Source organism: Vitis vinifera, chromosome 18 (genome assembly GCF_030704535.1).
Source record: "Vitis vinifera cultivar Pinot Noir 40024 chromosome 18, ASM3070453v1".
Lineage (NCBI taxonomy): Eukaryota > Viridiplantae > Streptophyta > Magnoliopsida > Vitales > Vitaceae > Vitis > Vitis vinifera.
Genome location: NC_081822.1, coordinates 10,365,664 through 10,390,221, shown reverse-complemented (window position 1 = coordinate 10,390,221; position 24,558 = coordinate 10,365,664). Strand labels below are relative to the sequence as shown.

General features: G+C 36.7%; 1 protein-coding gene across 1 annotated transcript; it reads left to right on the top strand.

The window, feature by feature from the left end:
- Positions 1-1,053: 1,053 nt before the first annotated feature.
- LOC100243809 (uncharacterized) lies at positions 1,054-24,153 on the top strand. The gene is made up of 16 exons (XM_002282999.4): positions 1,054-1,438; positions 2,463-2,674; positions 10,492-10,622; positions 10,711-10,821; positions 10,956-11,057; positions 11,256-11,364; positions 11,479-11,679; positions 12,252-12,420; positions 12,598-12,679; positions 12,770-12,860; positions 13,171-13,267; positions 14,179-14,272; positions 16,880-16,952; positions 22,716-22,889; positions 22,991-23,113; positions 23,605-24,153. Exons 1-16 carry the CDS (start codon positions 1,426-1,428, stop codon positions 23,764-23,766), a joined length of 1,944 nt encoding a protein of 647 aa, XP_002283035.2. The 5' UTR covers positions 1,054-1,425; the 3' UTR covers positions 23,767-24,153.
- The last annotated feature ends 405 nt before the right edge of the window (positions 24,154-24,558 follow it).

Sequence of the window (24,558 nt, the reverse complement as noted above, 5' to 3'; positions counted from 1 at the left end):
AATTCCCAAATTTAAACCGTTGAGATATCTTTAATTTATGCAAAACAATCATAACCCCTAATTCTCAATTTAAATTGTTAAAAGCTTATTTAATTTATGCAAAATAATTATAACCCTAATTCCAAATCTTTTTAAAACTTCTTGATTTTTCACTTATAAAATAAATAATAAAAAATATATTAATTCATGAAATTGATCTCCAAGAGGAAATTTTTGTGGAGAATAACAAATTATGAAAATTTTGATTTGTCTGATTTACGTTTATTTATGATGAAAAAACTTTATATATATTAGATATAAAAATGACCAAATCTAAATAAGGTATTTTTTCACCTTCCAACAACGTTATTTAGAAAGTATATCATTGATTCATGTATAAAATTTTAATATTCTATAATTATCTTTTGAATTAAATAAAAAATGAATAATAATAAAATAAGCCATAAGGGCACATTAAAAAAGTTCAAACAATACAAATAATTACAAAGTTTTATAAGACTCGTGGTAAACACGCTTCCTAATTACCTTATTCAATCCGATTTATTTTTTTCAATGTAGCAAATGCTTACTACTCATTGATGGAATATTCCTTTAAAATCATATGAAATGATAGCACTTCAAATTGAAATAGAAATATCATAATACCCACTTGCATACAAACTTGTACGAAATCTTAGAATTTATATTAAAAATTATATTATAAATAAACGAAGAGAAAATGTTGAAACAAATAAAAATTGATATATCTATATATATATATATATATATATATATATATATTTAAAATTAATGAATTATTTTTACATATTTTTTTAAATTCATTTCAAATTTGATTTTATTTTACATACAACAATTAAATAATTTTAAAATATATTAATAATAAAATAAGGATATTTGTTTTTCCTTTTTTTTCCACTCATGTTATCTTAGAAAATTATTTTACAAAAATAAAATAATAATCTACATGATGGGATGCCTCACGATTCACACATAAAACAAATAAGTGATATAATTCAAGTCATTATAAAGGAAGATATTATTGTACTTGACTATATCTTATTTATTGATAGCTAGATAAAAAATGACCTCTATTTAGCATTAGAAAAAATCTGAACAAACACCAACGGTATGATTAACAAACTTGATCGACGGCCAAGCGGGTCACGTCAGCAATCGGACCGCCAAGCGTTTCCCATCCCGGTGTTTGGCAACGGAGGAAGAAAAAGCTCCGTGCGGATCTCGCACTTCACATGAATCCCATTCCCATCAGACTTCCTTTGATATCAAGTCCCGAGTCGCAAGTCGCAAGTCCCAGGGCAGTCTAGCGATCACCTTTCGGGAGATTTCTCTTCAACAGCTGTGAACTGAACTCCCAGCAACACTTCCAAGGATCGTCGCTCACTAGTATCAACATCCCTTCGTAAAATGGAAAATTCTGGTCTGTCTCTTCATTCCTTACTGCTATTTGGATCGTTTCTCTTATTTTGTTCACATTGTTTGCGAAGAAATTGTAGGGAAAGAAAAAGAAAAGAAAAAGGGAAAACAAAGAAAATCTGGGCGTCTGTTCATTCTCATTCGACCACGATTCGTTTTAAGCAATTCCGTGTTTTCATCTATTTTCCTTACCGTTACCGACGAAACTAACAGCTGGTTAGGGTTTTGCCCCTCGTTCATGTCAATGTTAATTTTCTTTTTTCTTTATGCCGGAGTGATCCACAGTTGGATGCCGTGACCTAGGGTTTATGAATTGCTGTACAAGTTTAAATGGGTGGGTGGTTTCTATGAATTGCAAAGTGTCTTAATGCATTTTATCATGACATTCTGATTTTTCAAATTTAAATCGGTGGGTAGTTTCTATGAATTGCAAAGTGTCTTAGATGCATTTTATCATGATATTCTGATTTTTCAAGTTTAAATCGGTGGGTAGTTCCTACGAATTGCAAAGTGTCTTAGATGAATTTTATCATGGTATTCTGATATTTCTAATCAGAGATAAAGGGTATAATTTGGACTGTTCTTTCACTGGTCTTCTTCTGTTGCGGGCGTCTTTTGCTTTCAAATCCACTGGAAGCTTATTTGTCATCTGTTCATTAATTTACGTTTGGATGAATATTGTTTTTTCCTGCCTCTTGCTGCATTATGCTCTGTTTATTTCATGGAAGATAGAGAGAAAAGAAAAGTAATCATGGTTAAGTCACTTAAGGTTGCACTTTCGCAGCAGAACTGGATTTATTCTGCAATTCAAATTTTGTGAAATTCTGGAGACCTGGCATTTATATTTGACTAGTTTCCTGTGGATTTGGGGTTTATAGAATCTACTTCTCTTCCAAATGCATTGGTATTTAGAAAAGCAATCAAGCTGTGGTTCCCCAATTCCATTTCCAATTCAAAAGCTGGAACTCAGCGTAACAGTAAACAGTCTAACAGTTAACTTTTGTCCTTCTGCTTAATGTACTTGGCAGGAAATCCACAAGAAATGACTGTGCCACCAGTGGAAGGTGTCGCTGGAGGAGGGACAGCTTATGGATGGAGTGACGGTGTAGTGCACCCTTCAAATAGCCTTAAGGGGTCGACAGATCCCACAGAGGTTCCATCAGCTGATTTATTGCATGTATGGTGCATGCCAAGCACAGCAAATGTTGGACCCCAAGAAATGCCTCGACCCTTGGAACATGTGAGCATGCTTCTGTTTTTTCTATTCATTCTTTTTGCCTTGCAGCTCACCTTCTTTTTTATTCTCAATCTTCTTCTTCTATCTCTCTCTCGTCTTTTCCACAGTTACATCTAATTCTATGAATTCAAGTCTAAGCCCTCCAGACACTTATCAGTGACACACACTTGTTGTACATATAATGATATCATCAATTTCCTGCAGATTTCCCTTAAATGTTTAGTAGCATTTATTCACCAATTCAAATCCATACATACAAATCGTATGTACATGACTGATGAGTTATGGCTATGTGCTTAGAGAACAGCTGTATCCATATTTGTGGATGACTAAAATGCGAATTAAATATATTCATATTTATATACTTATGTGTGTACTTAAACACTTAGTATCTTTCCCAAGTCACATGCATATTCTCAACTATTCTGAACCTCTGATGCATTTTTTTCATGCATGACAGTGTGACACTACACATGCACAACAGCATAAGAGTGTTTATCTTATGGAGGATTTTTTTTTTTCTTTTTTAATCATTTCCTCTCTTTGGTGAGTAATCGAAAACTAATTGGTGTAGTTCAAAAAGCCAACCAATTGAACTACTTGCCAGAGGATCGATTGCATTTCTTTGATCTAATAGCTATTTAGCATGGGAGGAAGTATGAATGAAGGTAAAAGGGGCTACAAGTTGGAGCTACACAACAACAATGTTGGTAGATTCTTGCTATGCTCAGTATCGTTAATAGAGGATAAAAGGTTCTCCTTAGTTCTCCCAGAAGGTAGGGACTTCCTAGGGGGATGGAAGGCCTTGAGCACCAAATTAAGGAGCATTGGAGTTGCCCAAGCCTTTAGAGCCCAATAAGGTAATTGTATGATGGTTGGAGTAGAATGTACATAGGGAGCGCCCCCTGTTTTGGCGTATTTTATTTTAATTTTGTCTCTTTGTCTATCAAAAAAAAAAAAAATGATGGTTGGAGTAGAAAGGAGGGGGAGCCCCTTCAAAGGGTGTTTCCTTTGCAAAGGTGGTGAGCAAAGGTAAGAGGGAGATTGAGGAGGCACTTTGGATTGAGAGTGAGAGAAAGGAGGTTATGAGAAATTTGGAGCACCTCAAGAAGTGCTTGGTGGGGAGATGAATTGATTCTTTAGGCCAGATGCTGATTCTGGACTTGTCGAAATCATGGGCTTGACATTCTTGGAGATTGAAAGTTGATTTACAAATGTTTTTGTTGGAGGCTCACCTCATATTATTCAAGTTTGCAAATGCTTTTGAAGCCAAAAGGGTGGTGGCATTTAGGGAATAGTTTGTATGAGGGGAGAAAAATGCAGTTAGACTAGTGGAGTCCGATTGTTGGTTACTTTGGAGATGAGCTTGCTATTGGAGAAGTTTGGGTGAGAGTGACAACATTGTCGATGCACTTGTGGGGAAAAGAGTTTTTCAATAGGCTTAGCGATGCCTATGAAGGCTTCATGGTTGTGGATGAGGAGATGGTAGGTAGCCATCATCTCCAATGGGCTTAGAATCCTCCTTAAGTTCAGCTCGGGGAAGGTGCAGGCTAATCTGCATGTAGTGGACAAGGAAGATGTCCTAATTGTCCAACTATGGTGGTAAATTCCGCCATGGTTGATGATGGTAGTCTTTAAGGGGAGGTATAGAGGTTTGGTCAGGGATGAGTGTGTGGGAAGTGCATGTGTAGTTGAAAGAGTGGGGATGGAAGAAGAGAAACCTATTGACAAGGACTTGCAAGTGTTGTGCCCAGAGCAAAGTCTCCCTGCATGTGCAACGACAAAGGCAACTTTTTATGAGATTGACGACAACATGGTCATTGAGCCTTTTGAGTCTCTTTGTGATCCATTAGGCCTTAGGTCTTCTAATGACAAGGATGAGGGTAGAGAGATCTCTTACAAGTCTTTATTAGACTAACCCTAAGCAATAAAAATCAACTTTTTTGTAGGGAGCTTTGGTAAGCTGGTCCCTTTGAGGAATGATCTAAAGGTTTTAATTTCAAACACTTCAGAAGGTCGACCTAAAGGTTTTATTTTCAAATCCATTAAAGGGCCTAAGGCTAAGAAGGCCTAAGAGGGTCTTCAGAGCTCTCCTTTCGATAAAGAGAGTGTTAGCAATGTGGAGATCTTCGTTGAACCCTTTCTAAAGGTGATGCATTGAGGTCTGGATGTGTGGGTCTTGGGAATTGATGACATTCTCTCAGCATAAGCAACACCTTCAAAGGTAGGCCATCATCTTCCCTTTCTTATCTTTTTGATTCTCCATTGGGATTCTTGTTGATGGCAGTGGGCTAGCGATTCAACACCAGGGAGATGGGCTAGTGATGTACGGTTGAGACAGTGGGGATGGAAGAAGAGAAACCTGTTGATGAGGACTTGCAAGTGTTGTGCTTAGACCTTAGTCTCCCTGCACATGCAACGACAGAGGCAACTTTTTATGAGATTGATGACAACATGGTCATTGAGCCTTTTGAGTCTCTTTGTGATCCATTGGGCCTTAGGTCTTTTGATGACAAGGATGAGGGTAGAGGGAGCTCTTGCAAGTCTTTATTAGACTAACCTTAAGCAACAAAAATCAACTCTTTTATGTGGAGCTCTGGTAGGCTGGCCCCTTTGAGGACCGATCTAAAGGTTTTAATTTCAAACCCTTCAGAAGGTTGACCTAAAGGTTTTATTTTCAAATCCATTAAATGGCCTAAGGCTAAGAAGGTCTAAAATGGTCTTTAGAGCTCTTCTTTCGATAGAGAGAGTGTTAGCAGCGTGGAGATCTTTGTTGAACCCTTTCTAAAGGTGATGCCTCGATGTCTAGATGGGTGGCTTTTGGGAATTGATGACACTCTCTTGGCATAGGCGACACCTTTGAAGGTAGGCCATCATCTTCCCTTTCTTATCTTTTTGATTCTCCATTGGGATTCCCATCAATGGCAATGGGCTTGTGATTCAACACTAGGGAAATGGTCATGGTTGGGAGATCGAGTCTCATCCAAAGGTGGGGCTTTCTTTTTGGTCCTTTGAGATATGGAAATGGGCTTGCTTAGGATGATGTTTCAAGGTGGTCGGTTGTTGGAGTTTATAATGAATGTTGTCAAAGGTCCTACGTGTAAGGTGATTGTGGTAAGGTTTGAGGAGATGGAGTCTTCTAAAGCGATAGAGTCTCGATGCGATTTAGAGGGGGAGGAGCATTCTTCTAACTTCCTCTTCAGTGAGTTGTTCAACTTTAGTAGCTTTATGGAGATGCCAATTGTTTTTTTTTTTTTTTGATAGGTAAAGGAAATTTCATTAAAAGCCAAAGAGGCTAAAGAAAGAGTATACACGAAGTATACTAGGGAACAAAAGAGTAAAAGACAATAAGGTAACAAGCTTGGCCTTTACTTGGTAGCTAACCAGTCTACAAAATCAATCAAAGAGAAAGTGTGTTCCTCTATATACACCCTAGCCCAATTCACAAAAGTGTACAAAAAAATGGATTTAATTTTTTGGTCATTCCTCGCAACATCGTCGAAGGCCCTCCTATTCCTTTCTTTCCATATGGTCCACATCAAGCAGAGAAGGGCAACTCTTCAAGCTTTCTCCCTTTTCTTGCCCACAAAGGACCCATGCCATCCCAATAGGTTCCTTCTCACGGAGGAGTGCATCACCCATTGCACTCCAAAAAGGGCGAGGATCAGAAGCCATAACATTTTGGCCTTCTCACAAAACAAAAGAAGGTGATCTGTGGTTTCCTCTTCATTTTTACACAAATAGCACCTATTGGGGATGCTTCGCCCATTTCTCTTTAGGCAATCAATGGTGAGCAACTTGCTCCAAGCCGCCTCCTAACCAAACAAGCTAGCCCTAATTAGAACCCAAGGCGTCCAAGTAATTCTAGCCGGGAAAGGAGTTCTAATGCCCCTTGAGAACGAGTTATAAAAGACTTGACTGAGAAGGTCTCATTCTTGTTCTCTCCCCACCAAAGCAAGTCATCCACACCTCTTCTAATGGTCAAAGGATGAAGTTTGCTTAACAAGCTTTCTACTTCCCCTATCTCCCAATCATTTAGGTGTCTATTAAAACGAAGCCCCCAGCTGCCCCCAACTCCGTCCTCCTCCCAAGCCTTAGCAACCTAACCTTCTTTGTTGACTGTTAGATTAAACAAGTTTGGGAAAGCATCTTCCAGAGATTGATTTTCACACCACAAGTCCTTCCAAAACTTCACTCTAGTACCGTCTCCTACAATGAAGCGGGAGTGAGTTCGAAAGTTCTCCCAACATTTTTGATGGCCTTCCAAACCCCCACCCCATAACTGTCTCTTACACCTTTGGAGCACCACCCCCCCTCTTGAAAGCTGTACTTTCTAGAGATAATTTGCTTCCATAAGGGATCATTCTCATTAGCAAATCTCCACAACCACTTCCCAAGTAAGGCTTTATTAAGGATAGATAGGCTGTGGATGCCCAGGCCACCATCCTTTTTAGCAGCACAAATAATCTTCCAACTCACCAAGTGAGGTCTATTCTCTAAGGCGCCTCCACCCCATAAGAAATCCCTTTGGATATTTTCAAGCCTTGCACACTCTCTTAGGAATCACAAAGAGGGAAAGAAAGTAGGTTGGGAGGCTAGAGAGGGTGCTTTTTAGCAAAGTAAGCCGGCCACCTTTGGAGAGATATTGCCTTTTCCATAGAGACAACCTTTTCCTGAATCTTTCTTCCACTACATCCCACACCCTAGTGGATTTGTAAGGGGCCCCAAGTGGGAGACCCAGGTAGGAGGTAGGTAAACTCCCAATCTTGCAACCCAAGACCGGGGCAAGAGTCTCCATAGGAATGCCTTCCCCCACTGGGATGGCCTCAGTTTTGCTCAGGTTAACTTTTAACTGTGGAATCGCCTCAAACCACATAAAAGTCCAGCTAAGATATTGTAACTGTTCTGCATCGGCGTCAATTGTGGGTTTCAAAAAGCAGATTGTCTCCCTTCTGAGAAAAATAGAAGCAAGAAAAGGGCTTGGTGATAAGGCCTTGAGGGGGGAAAGAGAAAATCAAAATTGTCATCTTGTTTTGATTGAAAGATTCAACTATAATGCTCGGTTAATTAATAGCTCTTCTCTATCAACTAGGGGAAGGAAGAGGAGTAGTAGGGATCCAACTCTCATTGCACGAGGTTGCTATGACTCCACTCTTGGATTGATAGAGGTACTTTTATTATAGAATTGCTTAGGGGTTAGATCGAGTTCACTTCCATGATGTAAAGGTGTTTCGATTGCTAGTCTTGATGATGAGAAGTCTAGGTTTGGGATGTTTCTTGGTTTTGGGAGATGTGGTGTCAAGAGGGCCAATTGAGGGTAGTCTAATGTTCTAGGGGTTAGGGTGTTGTTTTTGCTTAGGTGGTTCATGCTTGCTAGTCTCTCTTCTTTCTTGCTTGCCTTTTAAGGCTATTTGTATACTTCATGGTTATTTTGATGCACCTTTTCAAAGTGCTTTTAATATGTTCTTTTAATTTACCTATCAAAAAAAAAAAAAAATACAAAATCAATTAAAGGGATTGAACCTTCTTATGTACATTACAACCCGTAATAAGAGGTTACTTTTTTTTTGACAAGTGGTATAATAAGAGGTTACCTAGGAATGAGCGCTTCAACATTTGATTAGATTGCTCTTATCTCGGCCTAATACCAACTTGGGCTAAGTGGCTCTCACTTTTCTTAAATTGCAATACCAGGGTCTTGTCCTGATGACTAACCCTCTCCTTCTTATTGTGGGTGTCCTGCAAATCTACTTGACCCAACCTTCCTTCAAATCTAAGCCTGCTCGTAGTTGAAAACCCACCACCACCTGCATCTTCTCCCTTTTTTGGCCACCTAAAAAGAGCTTTTTAGGGCCATTAGACTCTTTTTAACTTACCACTTTCTCTTAATGGTTGACATGTCCATTGCGTCATTGTTACCCTTCATATTCTAATCACTCTTTCTTTTTCTCTAACTTGTGTGCGCATGCCAAACCCTTTTCTTCATCCTTAACCTCGAGTCTCCTTAATCTACCCCTTGGAACTACCTTTTATATCCATGGTAGGCCTTCCCGCCACAACAGTTCTACAAAACAAAAGAGACCCACCACCACTTGTAGCGTCTTAGGCAGCTTTCCCCTTGGACCTCGCAAGAATCCTTGCTTGCTGCAAATTGTGATTAAGAACATTGTCTTCATCCATTGCAACAAAACTATCACATCAATCTCCAAAATTTTTAAACAACTCCTTATCCCTCAAGTGCAATGGACGCCCCACTATTGTCATCCACACTTCCTTCACATGTTGTTTTGAAAGTACCCTCCTTTTAGCACCTATCTCTTTAGAAACTAAAATTTGTCCTCATTGCTTAATCCTCTAATAAGTAGTGATTGCGTATCAAAGGCTTCATCAAAATCAAGTAAGATGAGGGAATGCCCAAGCAAGGATAACCTTTCCCCACCTTTCAAATGTCAATTATGAACAACCTTTCTCTTCAAAGCCAACAAATTAGGAGTTAAATCTGAGAACTCTCCTTTGTCTACCCACTCAACAATGCTACAAAGGTCTACTCTCTAAGATTAACCTCCTTATCCCTCAGTTGCACCTATGCCGCATCTCCCATTACACCTCAAGCCTTTTTCGCCTTGTCTGTGAATGACTTGTTGGAAGGAGGAGGAGCTATCTTGCTACTTTCCACTACCAACCTTTTTAACAAGAATTCACCCTTTGGCTCTTGAGAGGTTGAGACTACCCCAAGACAATGAAGCTTTACGACGAGAGTTACCCAACCTCAAGGAGGTCCTTACCTTGTAGGAAAACTAGATCAAACCTCCTTGCATCCACAGAGCTAACAAATCATTGATGAACCTCTCTACCCCATTACCGCATTGCTCTAATACATATCCCCTCCTTTCTTCCTCCCAAACTTTGCAAAACTATTTCCTATTTTCCTCTTAGCAACCAAACTCCACTCCTTCCAACAACTACGACAAAGTCAAATCTCTGAATCTTATCTAATTGGAGAAGCCTTTCCCTCTCTCTAGAAAATTTCTAACCAAATGACCTTCGTCCTCAACGAAGATTTAGAAGGACTTCGAATCCATGCCAAACAAACACTTCCCTCCCCTTGTGAGATCAAAACCCCTACAGAAATCTGTCTATTATTAGAGAAATGAATTTTGAAGTTTCCTTTTTAATGAAATAACCTAACATTTAATTTATTTTTACATTCAACTAATTCTTGATGAGATAACGGAATATGAATGGATGGCTGTACCCTTTTATGTGGGTGCAATAGAGGTTCTAGACACTTTTCCCTAGTTTTGTGAAGAATATGGTTCCATTTGGAGTATGAAAAGTGAGTTTTTTAAAAATGGAAATAATAAGGGAAATGAAAAAAAGTAAGCATAAAAAATAAGTTTGGGTCCAGTAAAATTTTCCTTTGATTGTTCTTTGATTTTATTCCCTCATATTTAAAATGAACAATTTAAAATTATAACTTTTTAACATAATTTTCATTATGTTCTATTTTCTTTCATATTTTCCATGGAAAACCAAGAGAATTCGAGATCCCTTCCTTTTTTCCCCCTTTGCTGACCGCTTATTAAGATTTGAATAGAGTGTACAAATCAGTGATTTTTCATTTTAGAAAATCTTGTGCATGTTTTCCTCCCATGTAATTGATCATAGCCAGGAATACTAAGGCAGGTTGTCAAGATAAGCAAATTATAAGCCCTGCTTGACATGCTAGAGTGTTAATGACTTTCTTGATGTTGTTTTAGTGTGTATCATGCTGTATGTCCTATATTTCTCTATCCTCATAAGTTTGGTTTACTTTGAAGGTAACTCTTCTTGCGGCTAGAAATGAGAGAGAAAGCGTTCAAATTGCTATGCGTCCGAAAGTTTCTTGGGGTGGTTCTGGTGGGGCTGTACAGGTTCAGTGTAGTGACCTGTGCTCACCTTCTGGTGATAGGTTAGTTACTTGAAGGCATGTTGCTCTAAGTGCTGTTTTATGACTTATCACTTTAGTTGATGTTTTTGCTGATATTGGTTCTGGACAGGTTGGTTGTTGGAGAATCATTGAAGTTGCGGCGGGTGGTGTCCATTTTAGGTGTTCCAGATGCTCTTGTACCCTTGGATCTGCCAGTTAGTCAAATAAGCCTACTTCCAGGGTATATTCCATGTTGCTGACTTTTTATTTTATTTTATATTTATATTGGCTATTTTGGTGTTTAAGTGGTCTGAACAATGACTGATGTCTTCTTATTCCTGTTATTGAGATGTTTTATTTATTTATTCGATGCAGAGAAACAACAGCAATTTGGGTTTCTATAGATGTTCCGAGTACGCAACCCCCTGGTCAGTATGAAGGGGAGCTCATCATCACTGCTACAAAAGCCGATGCAGAGTGATTGTCTATTCTCTTTCTTCAGTTAAATATTATACTGTTTTTCTTCTTGTAGTGTTTAAATTGTTTCAAAAACTCCTGACTGTTGTTTTCTCTACTCTTGAATTGCTTCTGAATTATTAATTATTACTCCATTAAATTCTATGTTTAAAGATACAGGAATGGAGTTTTATACATTTAACTCTGACCCAATTACAGATCTCGAGCAAAGTGCCTGGGCAAAGCTGAGAGGCGTCAACTATACAGTGAACTTAAGAACTTCCTTGAAATTGTAGAGCCGATTGATGGAAAACCATTGGATGAAGTTGTGGGTTTCTGTAACTAAACATTTAATAAATTTTCACCCTTCTGCTTAACCTTGGGTTTTATGTTATTTTATTTTTACTTAACTAGCTATTCCCATTGGCATTTGGTTTTTTAGGTAGAAAGAGTGAAATCTGCCACCACGACTTTAAGAAGCATTTTTCAGTCACCTTCATTTTGTGAGTTCTTTTCAGATGGTCATCCAGTTGATATGATGGATGAAGATGCTATTTCAGACCTCTCAGTACGCATGAAGTTGAGTTTGACAGTATGGAATTTTGTTCTTCCATTGACACCTTCGCTTCCTGCTGTATTTGGTGTATCCTCATTCTTGTGCAATTCTATATTGGAAAATTGGAATTGTTTTTTCCTCTGGAAAACCTATGACACATTGCTTTTGAACAAATTGTAGGGATGTCCAATTTTCCTAAAATACATAAATTGTACTCCAGTTTGTTTCTAAGTGTTGTTTCCTCCTCATCTATGTAATGCAGTTAATTAATATTTTGCTTTATTAATGTGACTTAGCCATAGATTAGTGGATTGTTTGCTTCATATGACTTAGTCTTTGTTTTATTATGTTGAATTCTTTTAGGTTTACTTTAATTTTGTTTTGTGGAAAACTAAAAATAAGATGGCAAGTATGTATATGTTTATCTCACATTTAGGTATGCCGTTGAGAAAGTTTCTTCTTCTTTAACTTCCTAATCCATTAAAACAGGCAGGTTTCTTATGTTTCTCACATGGAGGATGATGGTGAATGTTTCAGAACACCATGTGTCTGTTGGTATCTTATTCCCAATATCATGACTGAAATGCTATGGTTACATGTTTTCAGTTGTTATTCTGTAATATCTAGTTGAGTGGCTGCTTCTTTAATTATATTTCAAGATATCTGATACCGTCATTGAAGATAGATTTGGTGTTGAACATGGGACTGATGAGTGGTATGAGGCATTGGATCATCATTTTAAGTGGCTTCTTCAATATAGAATTAGCCCTTATTTTTGCAGATGGGGTGATGGCATGCGTGTTTTGACATACACCTGTCCATGGCCAGGTAATTTAGTGATTCTCATTGAAATTATGCATTGTTCTGCTAGAAACTTCACTGATTGCTTGTAGTAGTACCCTGCTTTTTAATGGCTTCAGTTTGTGGTTTGAAGTGAACTGCTTCAGAAGATGTACTTGCTGATTCTGATGCATTTTTTTTTTTTTTCATTCTTGGCTGTTGTAGCTCATCATCCAAAGTCAGATGAATATTTTTCAGACCCACGACTTGCAGCATATGCTGTACCATATAGTCAAGTAGTGCCTGGGTATACAGTTATTGTCCAGTCTTGCTTGTTTCTGATTAATTAGAAATGGTTACTGATGTTTTTTTGCTGCATTTTGATGTGCAACATCAGTGGTGCAGAAAAGGATTACTTGCAGAGAGAAATTGAGACCTTAAAGACAAAGACTCATTGGAAGAAAGCATACTTTTACTTGTGGGATGAGGTATGAAAGGCTGCTGCAAATTGGTGGGAAGCTTTATCTGTAGTATGTGTATGCAAAAGATGAGGTTTCAGGATGATCTTGCAGGTCTATTGTATCACTGCAGAAAAAATAGTCATTTATTTGTAGAAACCTTAAAATAGTGCTGTAAGAGATGAGCCTCTCATTACCTTCATGGACAACACAATAATCCCTTTCTTGTTTATCACCATCAATGTATTTTTCTGTTGACCAGTGTTATTACTTAATGCAAGCTGTTGCATTTTACATTATGATTTTGATTAGCTGATGGGTATGCTATTCCTTTGACCAGCCTCTGAACCTGGAACACTTTGATAACATACGCAACATGGCTTGCGAGGTTCAGGCTTATGCTCGTGATGCTCGTATTCTAACTACTTATTATAGCGGTAAGAATCAAATGCCTCCTCTCTAATATGCTGTTATGATTAGTTACAGCTCCCTTCCATTTTTAGGTCAAAACTCTGTTTGTATTACTGTCTTGCATTATTCTGGTCTTCACAAGGGGAATTTGTCGCACTGGACTCTGAACCCTGGCTCTTGTAGTCAACAACTCAACAGGTCATTTCTTGCACTCCCCATGCATGAAATTCGTACCAATTCTTTGTCCAATAAGTGAGTCAGTTTATATTCTGTATCTGGCCTGATTAGAAGATTCACTAAGATGGAGATCCACTAATCTTTAAAGTGTCTCAAGTTCATTTGATTCAAAAAGTAAGAGCAAAAAATAGGTCTCTATCTTTATGCATTCCTTACTTTGATTTTTTTAGTTCTTCTTTTTCATTTATGGATAAGATAAGAGAGGTAGTAGTACTTATTGCACCTATTGTGCAGGAGAAAAGTTGTAGTGAAATCCCAGAGTATATATACTATGCTTGTGTGTTTATTGTTGCTCCTCATTTAAACAACTGATAAATTTGCATAACTGTTGCAAGTGAATAAGGCCATTTATGAGCAGCTCAGATCAGAACAAATATTGGCTTTGTTTCCTGCCTTATTGGTCCTTTGAGCAGTTTGGATGGACTCTATAATAAGATTTGAAATCAATATATTAACTATGTTGATTAACTTAATTACTTCTAATATTTGTATGGAGATGTTTATGGGTGCATTTTCTTGACAATGGCAATGCTCCTTTGAGCAGCTTGCAATGGACTAGAAATCAGTTAGAACGCTACAACTTCTTGAACTTTTACTTCTTTTTACTGTCGCCTTGTCTCAGCCACTATTTCATTTTTAATGTGGTTGCTTATTGTAATCCGCTTTAGATCTTCTCATATGGCTTTCTTGTTTTATGCAGGGCCAAGTGATGCACCTCTTGCATCTAATAACTTTGAGGCTTTTGTGAAAGTTCCAAAGTTCTTACGTCCTCATACTCAAATTTATTGTACAAGGTATAGTGTCCATTCTTTTCCTAAATGCCTTTTCATTTCTTTTTTTCTTTTGATTAGAAATGAACAATTGTATTAAAAGAGACAAACATGAGATGGATGTACAAACCTGACCAAAAATTGAGTAAACCTCCACTAAACAAGGAGGGTTATACAAAAAGGACAAATGACCTATACACATATAACTAACCCAGACCCTGTAGACCCAAATGAACAATTGTATTAAAAGAGACAAACATGAGATGGATGTACAAACTTGACCAAAAATTGAGTAAACCTCCACTAAACAAGGAGGGTTATACAAAAAGGACAAATGACCTATACACATATAACAAACCTAGACCCTGTAGACCCAACCCTAGGGTGTACAAATCAACAACCAACTAACTTGAATTACACTTAAAGGATATGGTTTAAAAATGTCTATACGATAAGTCCAAAAAGAAACATAGAACTGAAGCGAAATCCCACATCAACTTTGGCGTCCTCCAAGTATCCTCGAAAATCCTAGCGTTCCTCTCTCTCCACACAATCCACAACAAGGAGAGACATGCTATCCTCCAAAGAGTCTTGCCTTGAAAATCCTTAATGCCTTTTCTATGACATTTTGTTTTAAAAAAGATTTGAATTGTGTGTTTATGCAAGGGAGGACTAGCTAATGGCATATCTTTTTTTATTAGGAAAAAAAAAAACATTTTCAATAACAAAGTAAATGAGAGAACGATGAGAAATCCTTCCCTAAGCAGATAACCTGATCAAAACAAAGGTTATTTGATAATTTACACAAATAAAAAAAGAAAATGTTATTTGCTAATTTTAACTTATAATATAGTTCATATGCATGGACCAATGCCTTTAAAACCCCACAAAGCTTTTAAATCACTCATTTTCCTTACTAGCAATTGTCTTAAATGAATCTACCCCTTTTTAAAATTGTTCTATTAGAAACAAAATATTCACTAATAAGGATTTAAAAGTATGTGCAAAGGATGAGGAATCCCAAATATACAAATTGATCAAAAGAATAGATGAATGAGTTTTCTCCCATATACAAACAAGACATACACCTCAATATAGTACCACATGCCACTATACAAAGGAAAAACGACTCTATTCTTTTTAGGGATCAATACAAATGGAAAAAGGGACCAAAACTTTGCTATATACTTTTCTATTTTAGCCCTTTTGAACTACGCATCAAATTTCAATCGAGTTGAATAACATTGAGAGGAGTACCTTTGACAACTATGGTTGTTAAAGTCCAGAAGGAGGAATAGAAATAAATTAGGTCTTCTATTGGCTTTATAGTTTTCCTCATGTCCTAAAAACTCCTTGCATTTGTTTCTTTTCATACTATCTAAATTAGTGTGACAAGCAATTTGCCATAGAATTTTGCCTTTGACTGTACTTCCCAAACCCCTAAAGGAAATGGTCATCATGTCACTTATGCCCCTAAGAAGAATCCAATCAAGTCTCCTTAGTTTGAATAGTCTGTGCCATAGCCTCAAAATCATCAAAGAGTGTAAAAAAAAGGTGATTAATCAATTCTTCATTCTTCATACACATATTGTAACGGTCAGGACTAAGGGCTTTGGAAGGAGGTCTCACTTGTAGCAAGTCACGGATATTGACCTTTTTGTTGGCCACTAGCCACATGAAACCCTTGACCTTAGATGGGGCTTTAGAATTCCATATGAATTTTGTTGGAGAGAAATGAATAGGAGTTGATAGATTGGATAGGGTTAAAAGTAACAATTTGAATGTAAATAAGCTTGAAGAAGATAATTACTAAGCTCTCATGTTAGAGACAGACAATGACAAGAGGATATGAGTCTTTCAAGATTCTTTATCTTCAAATCAATAGGGTTTTGATGAAAGTTAAGGGTCTAAGAAAAAGGTAAAGAGATATGGAATATAGATGAGATAGGAGTATTATTAATTGTCTCAATTGTGAGAAAATTTGGAAATTGAGAGCTTAGAGGTTGATTCCTCCACCACAAGTCTTTCCAAGAATGAATCCTTGCCCCATCACCCACCACAACATGAGTATGTTTGGTGAATCTTGGAAAACCCATGCAACCATGGCATTGATGCGTCTACTTGACTAGAATGTTGTCATCCAAACATTGGGGGGTGTATTCTATAGATACTTAATATTACCTTATGCCAAAATTTAGCATCTTCCCTAGGAAACCTCCAAGGTCACTTTCTTAAGAGGGCCCTTCTCAATGAAATCTTCCCGAACCCCAAACTCCCTTCAACTTTGGACTTGTACCCTAAATCCTAAGTAATGAGATAATCTCTTTTTACCTCTCCAGTCCATGAGTAAAGAAAATCCCTATGCATTTTCTCAATCTTCATTGCCATTGTCAATGAAATCTTGTACAAAGAGAGGAATTAACTGGGAATATTAGGCAAGCAAGACTAAATTAATGTTATTCTTCCACCGAAAGAGAACTAGGCTTTTTTCTATTCATCCAATTTTCACGAACCTATTCCATACTTGCATCACTTTATCTGAGATATGCTGCAGTAATCATGTGCCTTTCTGTCAGTTCTGACATTCTCTAGCATCTGAAAACTTATCAAATTTGTCTTCTCTATTTGTAGTGAGTGGGTTTTTGGTAACCGAGAGGATCTAGTGAAGGATATTATTGCAGAACTACAACCAGAAAATGGCGAGGTAATATTTTATTAAGGGTGTGCCCTTGGTGCTGAACTCTTCTTGTCTATAAAGGTTCTATTATATTGATATTAGGCATTGGCTCTCTTCTAATGGCGTTTATCTTCTTGTGGTTTTTGCACCAGTCAAATGTCCCTTCCTGTCTGTTTATTTGGCTTTGATGCAATTTGCATCCCTTTGTGCTGCAGCTTATGTGTATACTCTCCACCCCATCCCACCCCACTTTCACCTTGCTCTCTTTTAATTTTGTTTTACAACCTTAACATAGCTGTCCAACTTTGCCTGATCATTCTAGAAGCTGAGCCAGATAAACCTATAAATGTGTTTTTGTTGCCTTTTTCAAATGAAAGTTTATTCTTATTATTGTAATGTACTCTAACATTGTATTATAAAAGCAAATTTTGGTATGTTTTGTTGGACATGATAACTAGCTTGCTATGGTCTGTGAACTTATTCTGCTGTTTCTTATTAGATCAACAATTTACTTTTAAATTGTCCTTTCTATTTCATCAGCATGCCTGAATCTAAATTACTTCATAATCACTTTAATGATCAGTAACTGCAGTTTATTCAACATTGGACGTGTCACTTGCTCATATATAAGATAATGAGTAAACTACTGGAAATTGCTAGTAGCGTATTTGATAATATTTATCAGGACTTTAATGCAGATCTGTCTTCAAGGTTTCTGTGCTTGAGCACTGTCTTACCTACTAAAATTAGCAGCTAAAAACTACTTATTTTACTGATAAAAAAAAAAAATTGTGTCTGTTCTTAATTGTTTTGTCTATTTACAGTGAAAGTAATGGTTTTTGAAATTCACATAAGAAACTCATTCTCTCCACAATATACCATTCATGTTAAGTACACATCCACTTATTTTTCTTTTCCTCTCTCTATTATTTATTTATTTTATTGGAAAGATGTAACATTCTATTTTGGGTGCTTGCATTAGAGGAGTGAAAATCTGGAGTTTGAGGGGCCACTGCTTGATGGGTGGTAACTTCTCGGGCTGTGAAGCATGAAAAAGCGGGTTTGAGTTTGCAGGTGATTACTTCAAGCAAAGTGCTGAGGATTAGGTCCTTTACCAATCACTCCCTAGAACCCTGGAAAAGGAACCTGCCTCTAGGTAACAAAATGTTGAGTTTGAGTACTTAAGCACATGGTATGAGACAACACATGGCTTGTTTTCCTTATAATTAAACATTGGGTCCCTCCTAAGATATTTGTAGTATCAATAGGAAACATGAATGCAATCATTCAATGATGTCAGGCATTCATCTTCACTGGAAAGATTTAGTTGACATTTTGATCATGGAAAATTTTGGATATTACAATTTAGTTCCATATTAGCAGCCTATTTAATATACATGTACCTTGATGACAAATCATGATCGAAAAATAATTTTCCGCCTTTGATGACAAGATGGTATACAATTGGATCGGCTAAGATCTTGCACCATTTTGTTTTCAATGGTAGCTTAGCCTTTGGAATGTTGTTGTGTGGGTGCACACTTTGTGTATATTTTCAAATGTCATTTAATGGTCATCTTTTTTCATTTCGTTTAGTGAGTAGTTTTTCTGATCATGATATTTTTTGTGTTTGAGACCTCCTTACTGAGGCCGTTGACATGATTTAGCTAGGTTTTTGATATTCATGCTTCAGATGTCAGCTCGGCTTCCTTTTATTCTCTTTCTGTATGCCTTTAGATATCACATTGCCTAGATAATCCAATGACGTATTCTAGTCTAAGCCTCTTTGGTAGCAAAACTAGTATATAGGTTGGTTCTGGATGTAGAGTATTGGTGAGACATACCAATACCCTGCTTCAAGAGAACTTGGGTTAAAGGGGATGGGTCCAACTACAACCTTGTTTCGTCTTTTTTATTGCTCTTCTGTGCCTGCTAGAGGTATTGTGATCTTAATTAAAAAAAAAAATGGAAAGGTGATTTAAAGATTTGTTTGTTGGGCTTCTGAATAATTGATTCATGAACCTGTTGTCAACCTTTTCATCACCACATCCTTGTTGTGCCATTTTTGTTCCATAATTAAAATGATGGGAGCTCCATTATGTCTTGATGTTTGCTGGCTCTAGTTCAAGACTAGTTGGCTTTGTGAAATTTTGCTAGAGACAAGGTCTAGAGCAGTATAATTCATGCTAATAACTGCTAAAACAAAATCTTGGTGTGCTTGTCAGAAGAAGTGTTGTTTTACTAAAATACAAATAGATGTTAGTCTTGAGTGGTTAGATTTTCTAATTTGATATACAACTTCCAATCTTAGAGTCAATAGGTCCTTTTAGGTAAATTTTTGAAGTCATAGCAATTAGTGGTAGTTTGAAGCTTGCCTCCTCGGACCTCCAGGCCCCATGTTGAGCGTTTTTGTTAAATACCATTTTCCTTTGACTTTGATCTGGCCATTAAGAAATTAAGATATTTCATCATTTTTGTAGATCTGGTTTTGCGGTTGATTTTTGTTTGGACTTACCTAATTGGTGACTATGGATCAAAGTTTGAATGTTGTATAGTAAAAGTAGCTCCTCTGGATCTCTGCTTCAAAGCTGTCAAGCAAATTGGGACCAGGGTTCACCTTTTGAAGTGCATTGTTTGCTTTTATGTATGATGTTGATGAAGAACAAGTATGATTATTGTGCCATTCCTTCAAGCCTGCTTGTTGCATTTTGACATCTTTGAATGATTTTTTAACATGTTGAGCTACACTCTTGTTGCATGTAGCTTTCAACATGTAACACTTTTCAAATGGTCTCCTAAAATTTTCGACCTGTCTTTTATGAGGAAACAAAAATTGACATGATATGATGTGATCATTAAGCATGATACACATATTTAATCAAATAAAAGCTGTCAAGTTATCTGTTTTAAGAATTTCAAGTTTTATTATTATTATTAGGGAAAATTATACGGACACCCACTGACTGACAATTACACTTTAGTCCCTTAGGTTTTTGAAATTACACTAACATCCATTGTCAAAGTTTGTTTCCTGTTGGCCATTAAAAGTCTTGAATAGAAAGTTAAAATGTCAAAAAATATCTTTATTTTTTTGAACATTTTTTTTTTGATAGGTATCTTTTTTTTTTTAAACATAGAATGATGTCGTTTCTGTTTATTTTTTCAACACCTTTATTTACCATTCATCTTCTTCATTATCTTTTTCCATTTTCCATTTTTTTTAATAAAAAAACAGAGATTTAAACCACTTACGGAGAGAGAAACACTGTTTGAAATCACATTGTAGAAAGAGAAACCAAACAGAAGCATTTTCAAGTTCACTCTTTCTCTCCATGCTGCTTTATCTTTGCTGGAATCTCCCTGATTCGAAGCCGTGGAGCTTTCTCAAACCTGAAATTTAGGGTTTTAGTGGGACTTTGATATGAAAGAGCTTGCCAAATCCATGATGTTCAAGATTTCTAACAACGTAGCGTGCGTTTCTCCAATGGAGCTGAGCTGCAGCGAGAATGATGACAATGGTGGTCGGATGCCAATGGCTAGGGTTTACTCCAAATGTGGCAAGTTAGCAATGACTAAGTTGATTTTTAAGGAAATGGGAGAGAAAGAGAGATGTGATTACATGGAGTGTATGTTTTGCAAATGACAATATGGAGTTGCAAGCAATTTTGACATTTTTTGATATGCTTTATTGGAGTTTACATGAACAAGTATTGCTCTGTGGCCATGATTTGGGTTTGTTCAAATGCGGATCATGTGTCGGTTAGGGAGAAATATATGGGTTTTTGGTGAAGACTAGATGTTTGAGGCTGATATGTGTGTTAGGTGTGCATTGATTGTTGATATGTCTGTGAAGAGTGGGGGGGATTTGGGCTCAGCTTATAAGGTGTTTGAGAAAACTGCTGGAGAAATTTGATTACCTAGACTTTGATGTGAGTTAGGGAGAAATATATGGGTTTTTGGTGAGGACCAGATGTTTTGAGGCTGATGTGTGTGTTAGGTGTGCGTTGATTGTTGATATGTTTGTGAAGAGTGGTGGTGATTTTGGCTCAGCTTATAAGGTGTTTGAGACAAATGTCTGACAGAAATTTGATTACCTAGACTTTGATGTGAGTTAGGGAGAAATATATGGGTTTGTGGTGAAGACTAGATGTTTTGAGGCTGATGTGTGTGTTAGGTGTGCATTGATTGTTGATATGTTTGTGAAGAGTGGTGGTGATTTGGGCTCAGCTTATAAGGTGTCGGGGAAAAATGCCTGAGAGAAATTTGGTTGCCTAGACTTTGATGAAGGTTGAGTTGAATCAGTTGGAGAATGAAGTTAGAGATACGAGGATCAAGTGGTGATGAAATGCCACTTGAACCCATCCAATTTTTCCCCCTTTTTTTATGTCTCATTATCTTCTTTTTTCCCTTTTTCTTTTCCATCGTTTTATCTTCTTCTTTATCTTTCTCTTCCTTTTTTATTTCCTTTTTTTCCATGCCAACCACGATCAAAATGCATTGAAGAGGCGAGAAGAAATGTGCTTGGAAGTTGCTAGAGATTAACTAGAGCTTTGAGCTCTAAGGGAATGTAATCAGTGAAGTCTCTATTACGAAGAAAAGCTGAGAAAGAAAAAAAAGATGATGAACAATTAAATTTAACAATTTTAATTAGTAAAATTTGAAAATAATTAAATTTATTTTATTTAATAAAAATTATTTAAGATTAACTAGGTAGTAATTTTTACTTAATATCTTGATATTTTTATTATTTAAAAATGTTTAGTTATTTAATTAATGATATTTTGAGGTTAATTATGATTGATATATGTAATAAAAAGCTAAATAGTTTTTATTACATGTAAATAATCTAATTAAGATTAATGAGATAAAGATAGGATGAGGATGAGGTAAGATAAGGTTTTAAGGGCATTTTAGGATTTTTTTTTTAAAGTAATTTAATGAGTAACATGATTTGAAGATAATTAGGAGTTGATTATTCTATAGAAAGCTTGATTAGAATTAATTAAGTTTTTTTATGTATTTAGTTAAGATTAATTAGATAAAGGCATAAGTTAAGATGGAGAAAACCAGCTTTTGGGGGTATTTTAGGCCTTTTTTTTTTTCAATTTTTTAACAATGACATCATCAGTTAAGTAACAGTCAATTGTTAAGGTTGGTCAACATCAGTCAAGGGGTGATCATGTTACACTATGGTAGGTCAAAGGGGTGTTAGTGTAATTTTAGAAACCTAAGGGGCTAAAGTGTAATTGTCAAATACCTTAGAGGGTGTCCATGTAATTTTTCCTTATTATTATTTTCATTATCATTATTTTGATCAGCTAGAATCTTGTTGTGGTGTGTTTTCACATGTTTCCTAATCACTTAACATTTTCAAGAACTGTTGCTTATATGAGAAATAAAAATTGTCTCATTTAATGCTGCTACTTTTGTAAGTGGCAAGCATCATACTCGGATGCAATTGCCGGTATAAAATACAAAAATATCTCTCTCAACACTTAAGTTACTATTCTTATTATTTTCAATTAGACTTACAAAAGTTGTGGTGACAATTTGCTTTATATAAGCTACAAACTGTCTCAATTGCATGTGTAAGCTACAAAAATTGTCTGTTTCAAGAGTTTTTGAATTATTATTTTTATTATTATTATTTTCAGTTGGAGTAACTGGAGGCATGGTGACAATTTGCTATTTATAAGAAACAAGTGCATGTGTAGATGCATGATGCTTTTTATTTCAAGTGTGTTGCATACAGTATTTAAGTGAAGGAAAACAATCGCGTCTTTCTCACAGGAATGGTGGACGTATGTGTGCATGGGACCATCCGATCCTCATCCCAACTGGCACCTTGGGATGCGAGGTACACAACATCGAGCTGTGATGTGGCGCGTATGGAAAGAAGGTGGCACAGGGTTTTTGTATTGGGGTGCCAACTGCTATGAGAAGGCAACAGTCCCTAGTGCAGAGGTAATTGCTTGGCCTCTGGGTCCTTTGTTGAATTGCAATTTTAGATGCTACCTTCTTTGTTAGTTTTTTGCTCCAAAGGGATAATATGTTCCTGTAAGCAGGTATGCTTTAGACGTGGCCTCCCCCCAGGGGATGGGGTCTTGTTTTACCCTGGTGAAGTGTACTCAACTTCTCATGAACCAGTTGCTTCAGTTAGGCTAGAGCGCATTCTCAGTGGCTTGCAGGTAATCTTTTAGAATAATTTTTGCGGTAATATTTGTTTTAGTATCTCTAGTCAGGACAGTGCTTTTGATGTTTTCCAGATTTTAGAGTTGCAAAGGAAATGCAACTTTTAGCATCCCCAACTTTAAAATTGACAATGGTTTGGTTTGATATTTTGCAAGTTATTTTGAGTACCATAGATGCGTTCTGAATAATTCATAAAATTCCTACATATATGTTCCTGATAACATTGGAATCTCCATGTATATTCCAACCACATTCATCCATTAAATGTTTTTCATGTTAGTACCCTGTTCTTTTTTTTTTTTCCTTCTCTCATTAGTTAACTATTTTATTTTCAAAATCTTGAGAATTGAATTGTTTACTGCACCCATTTTTGAATTCCAAATTTGATGCCATGGTTCTGTTAAGAAATCTGGTGGGATGTTTATCGGTTGGATGCACATTTGCTGGTTTTGATACTGTTTTATGTCATTGGGTTCTTTTTTATTAGGACATCGAGTACCTGAAGCTCTATGCATCAAGATATGGTAAGGAGGAAGGAGTTGCTCTCTTGGAAAGGACAGGTGTATATATGGGCCCTGAGCGGTACACACTTGAGCACATGTCAATTGACATGATGCGGGGTGAAATCTTCAATGCATTCCGATGCTGAAAGACTTAAATTTTCCAAGACATCACTTGTTTCCTCTTGTATTTCTGTTTTGTATTTGACTTAAATTTTCCCAGACATCACTGATTCCCTCTTTGTATTTGTGTTTTACATTTGTATTTATAGAATGTTTTGTACACTCTGAAAATGGTAGACAAAAGTGAAAACCTCAGTGAAACTGTGCAGATATGTAGGAAACTTAGGATAGCCTGCACCCTGGTTTTTCGCCACTCCATTTCCATGTTCTGATGTTTGCGACCTTGAATTTTGCTTTCCAAGTAATTTTCTGCCATTTGATTACTTTGTTTCTCCTTTTTGGGCTTTTCCTGGTTTTCAGAGGAGTTAAGACAGGGAAGGGAATAAATAATAGTCTCTGATGATTGTGTGTGATTCTTTTTCGTATATTGTTCTGTGTCTCTGTTTCATGATTTCATCTTGCATCTTTGTTGCTGATTAGCAGGGTTACAGTGTTGTCATGTGAACATCTCCTTCTTTAGTTGCTTGATTAGTCTTTTTAGATTTGTGTGATGATGAATTCTACTGTCATTCCATGCATAATTTTGATTTAAAGTTGTTAAAAATATTTATAAGTTAATGATAGGAAAGGGCTGTCTAAGCTTGATAATGATGGAGGTTATTATGAGATTATTAAAATCACAGCTGCACTGAGCTTCTATGACCTCATACTTTCATGGCCATATGCAATAATTTTCACTGGGCCCAACCAATTGAAGTCCATACCCCTATTTTCTCCAAGCTTGATGTCGGAGTGGGGATCTGCAAGGCGTTGAGATT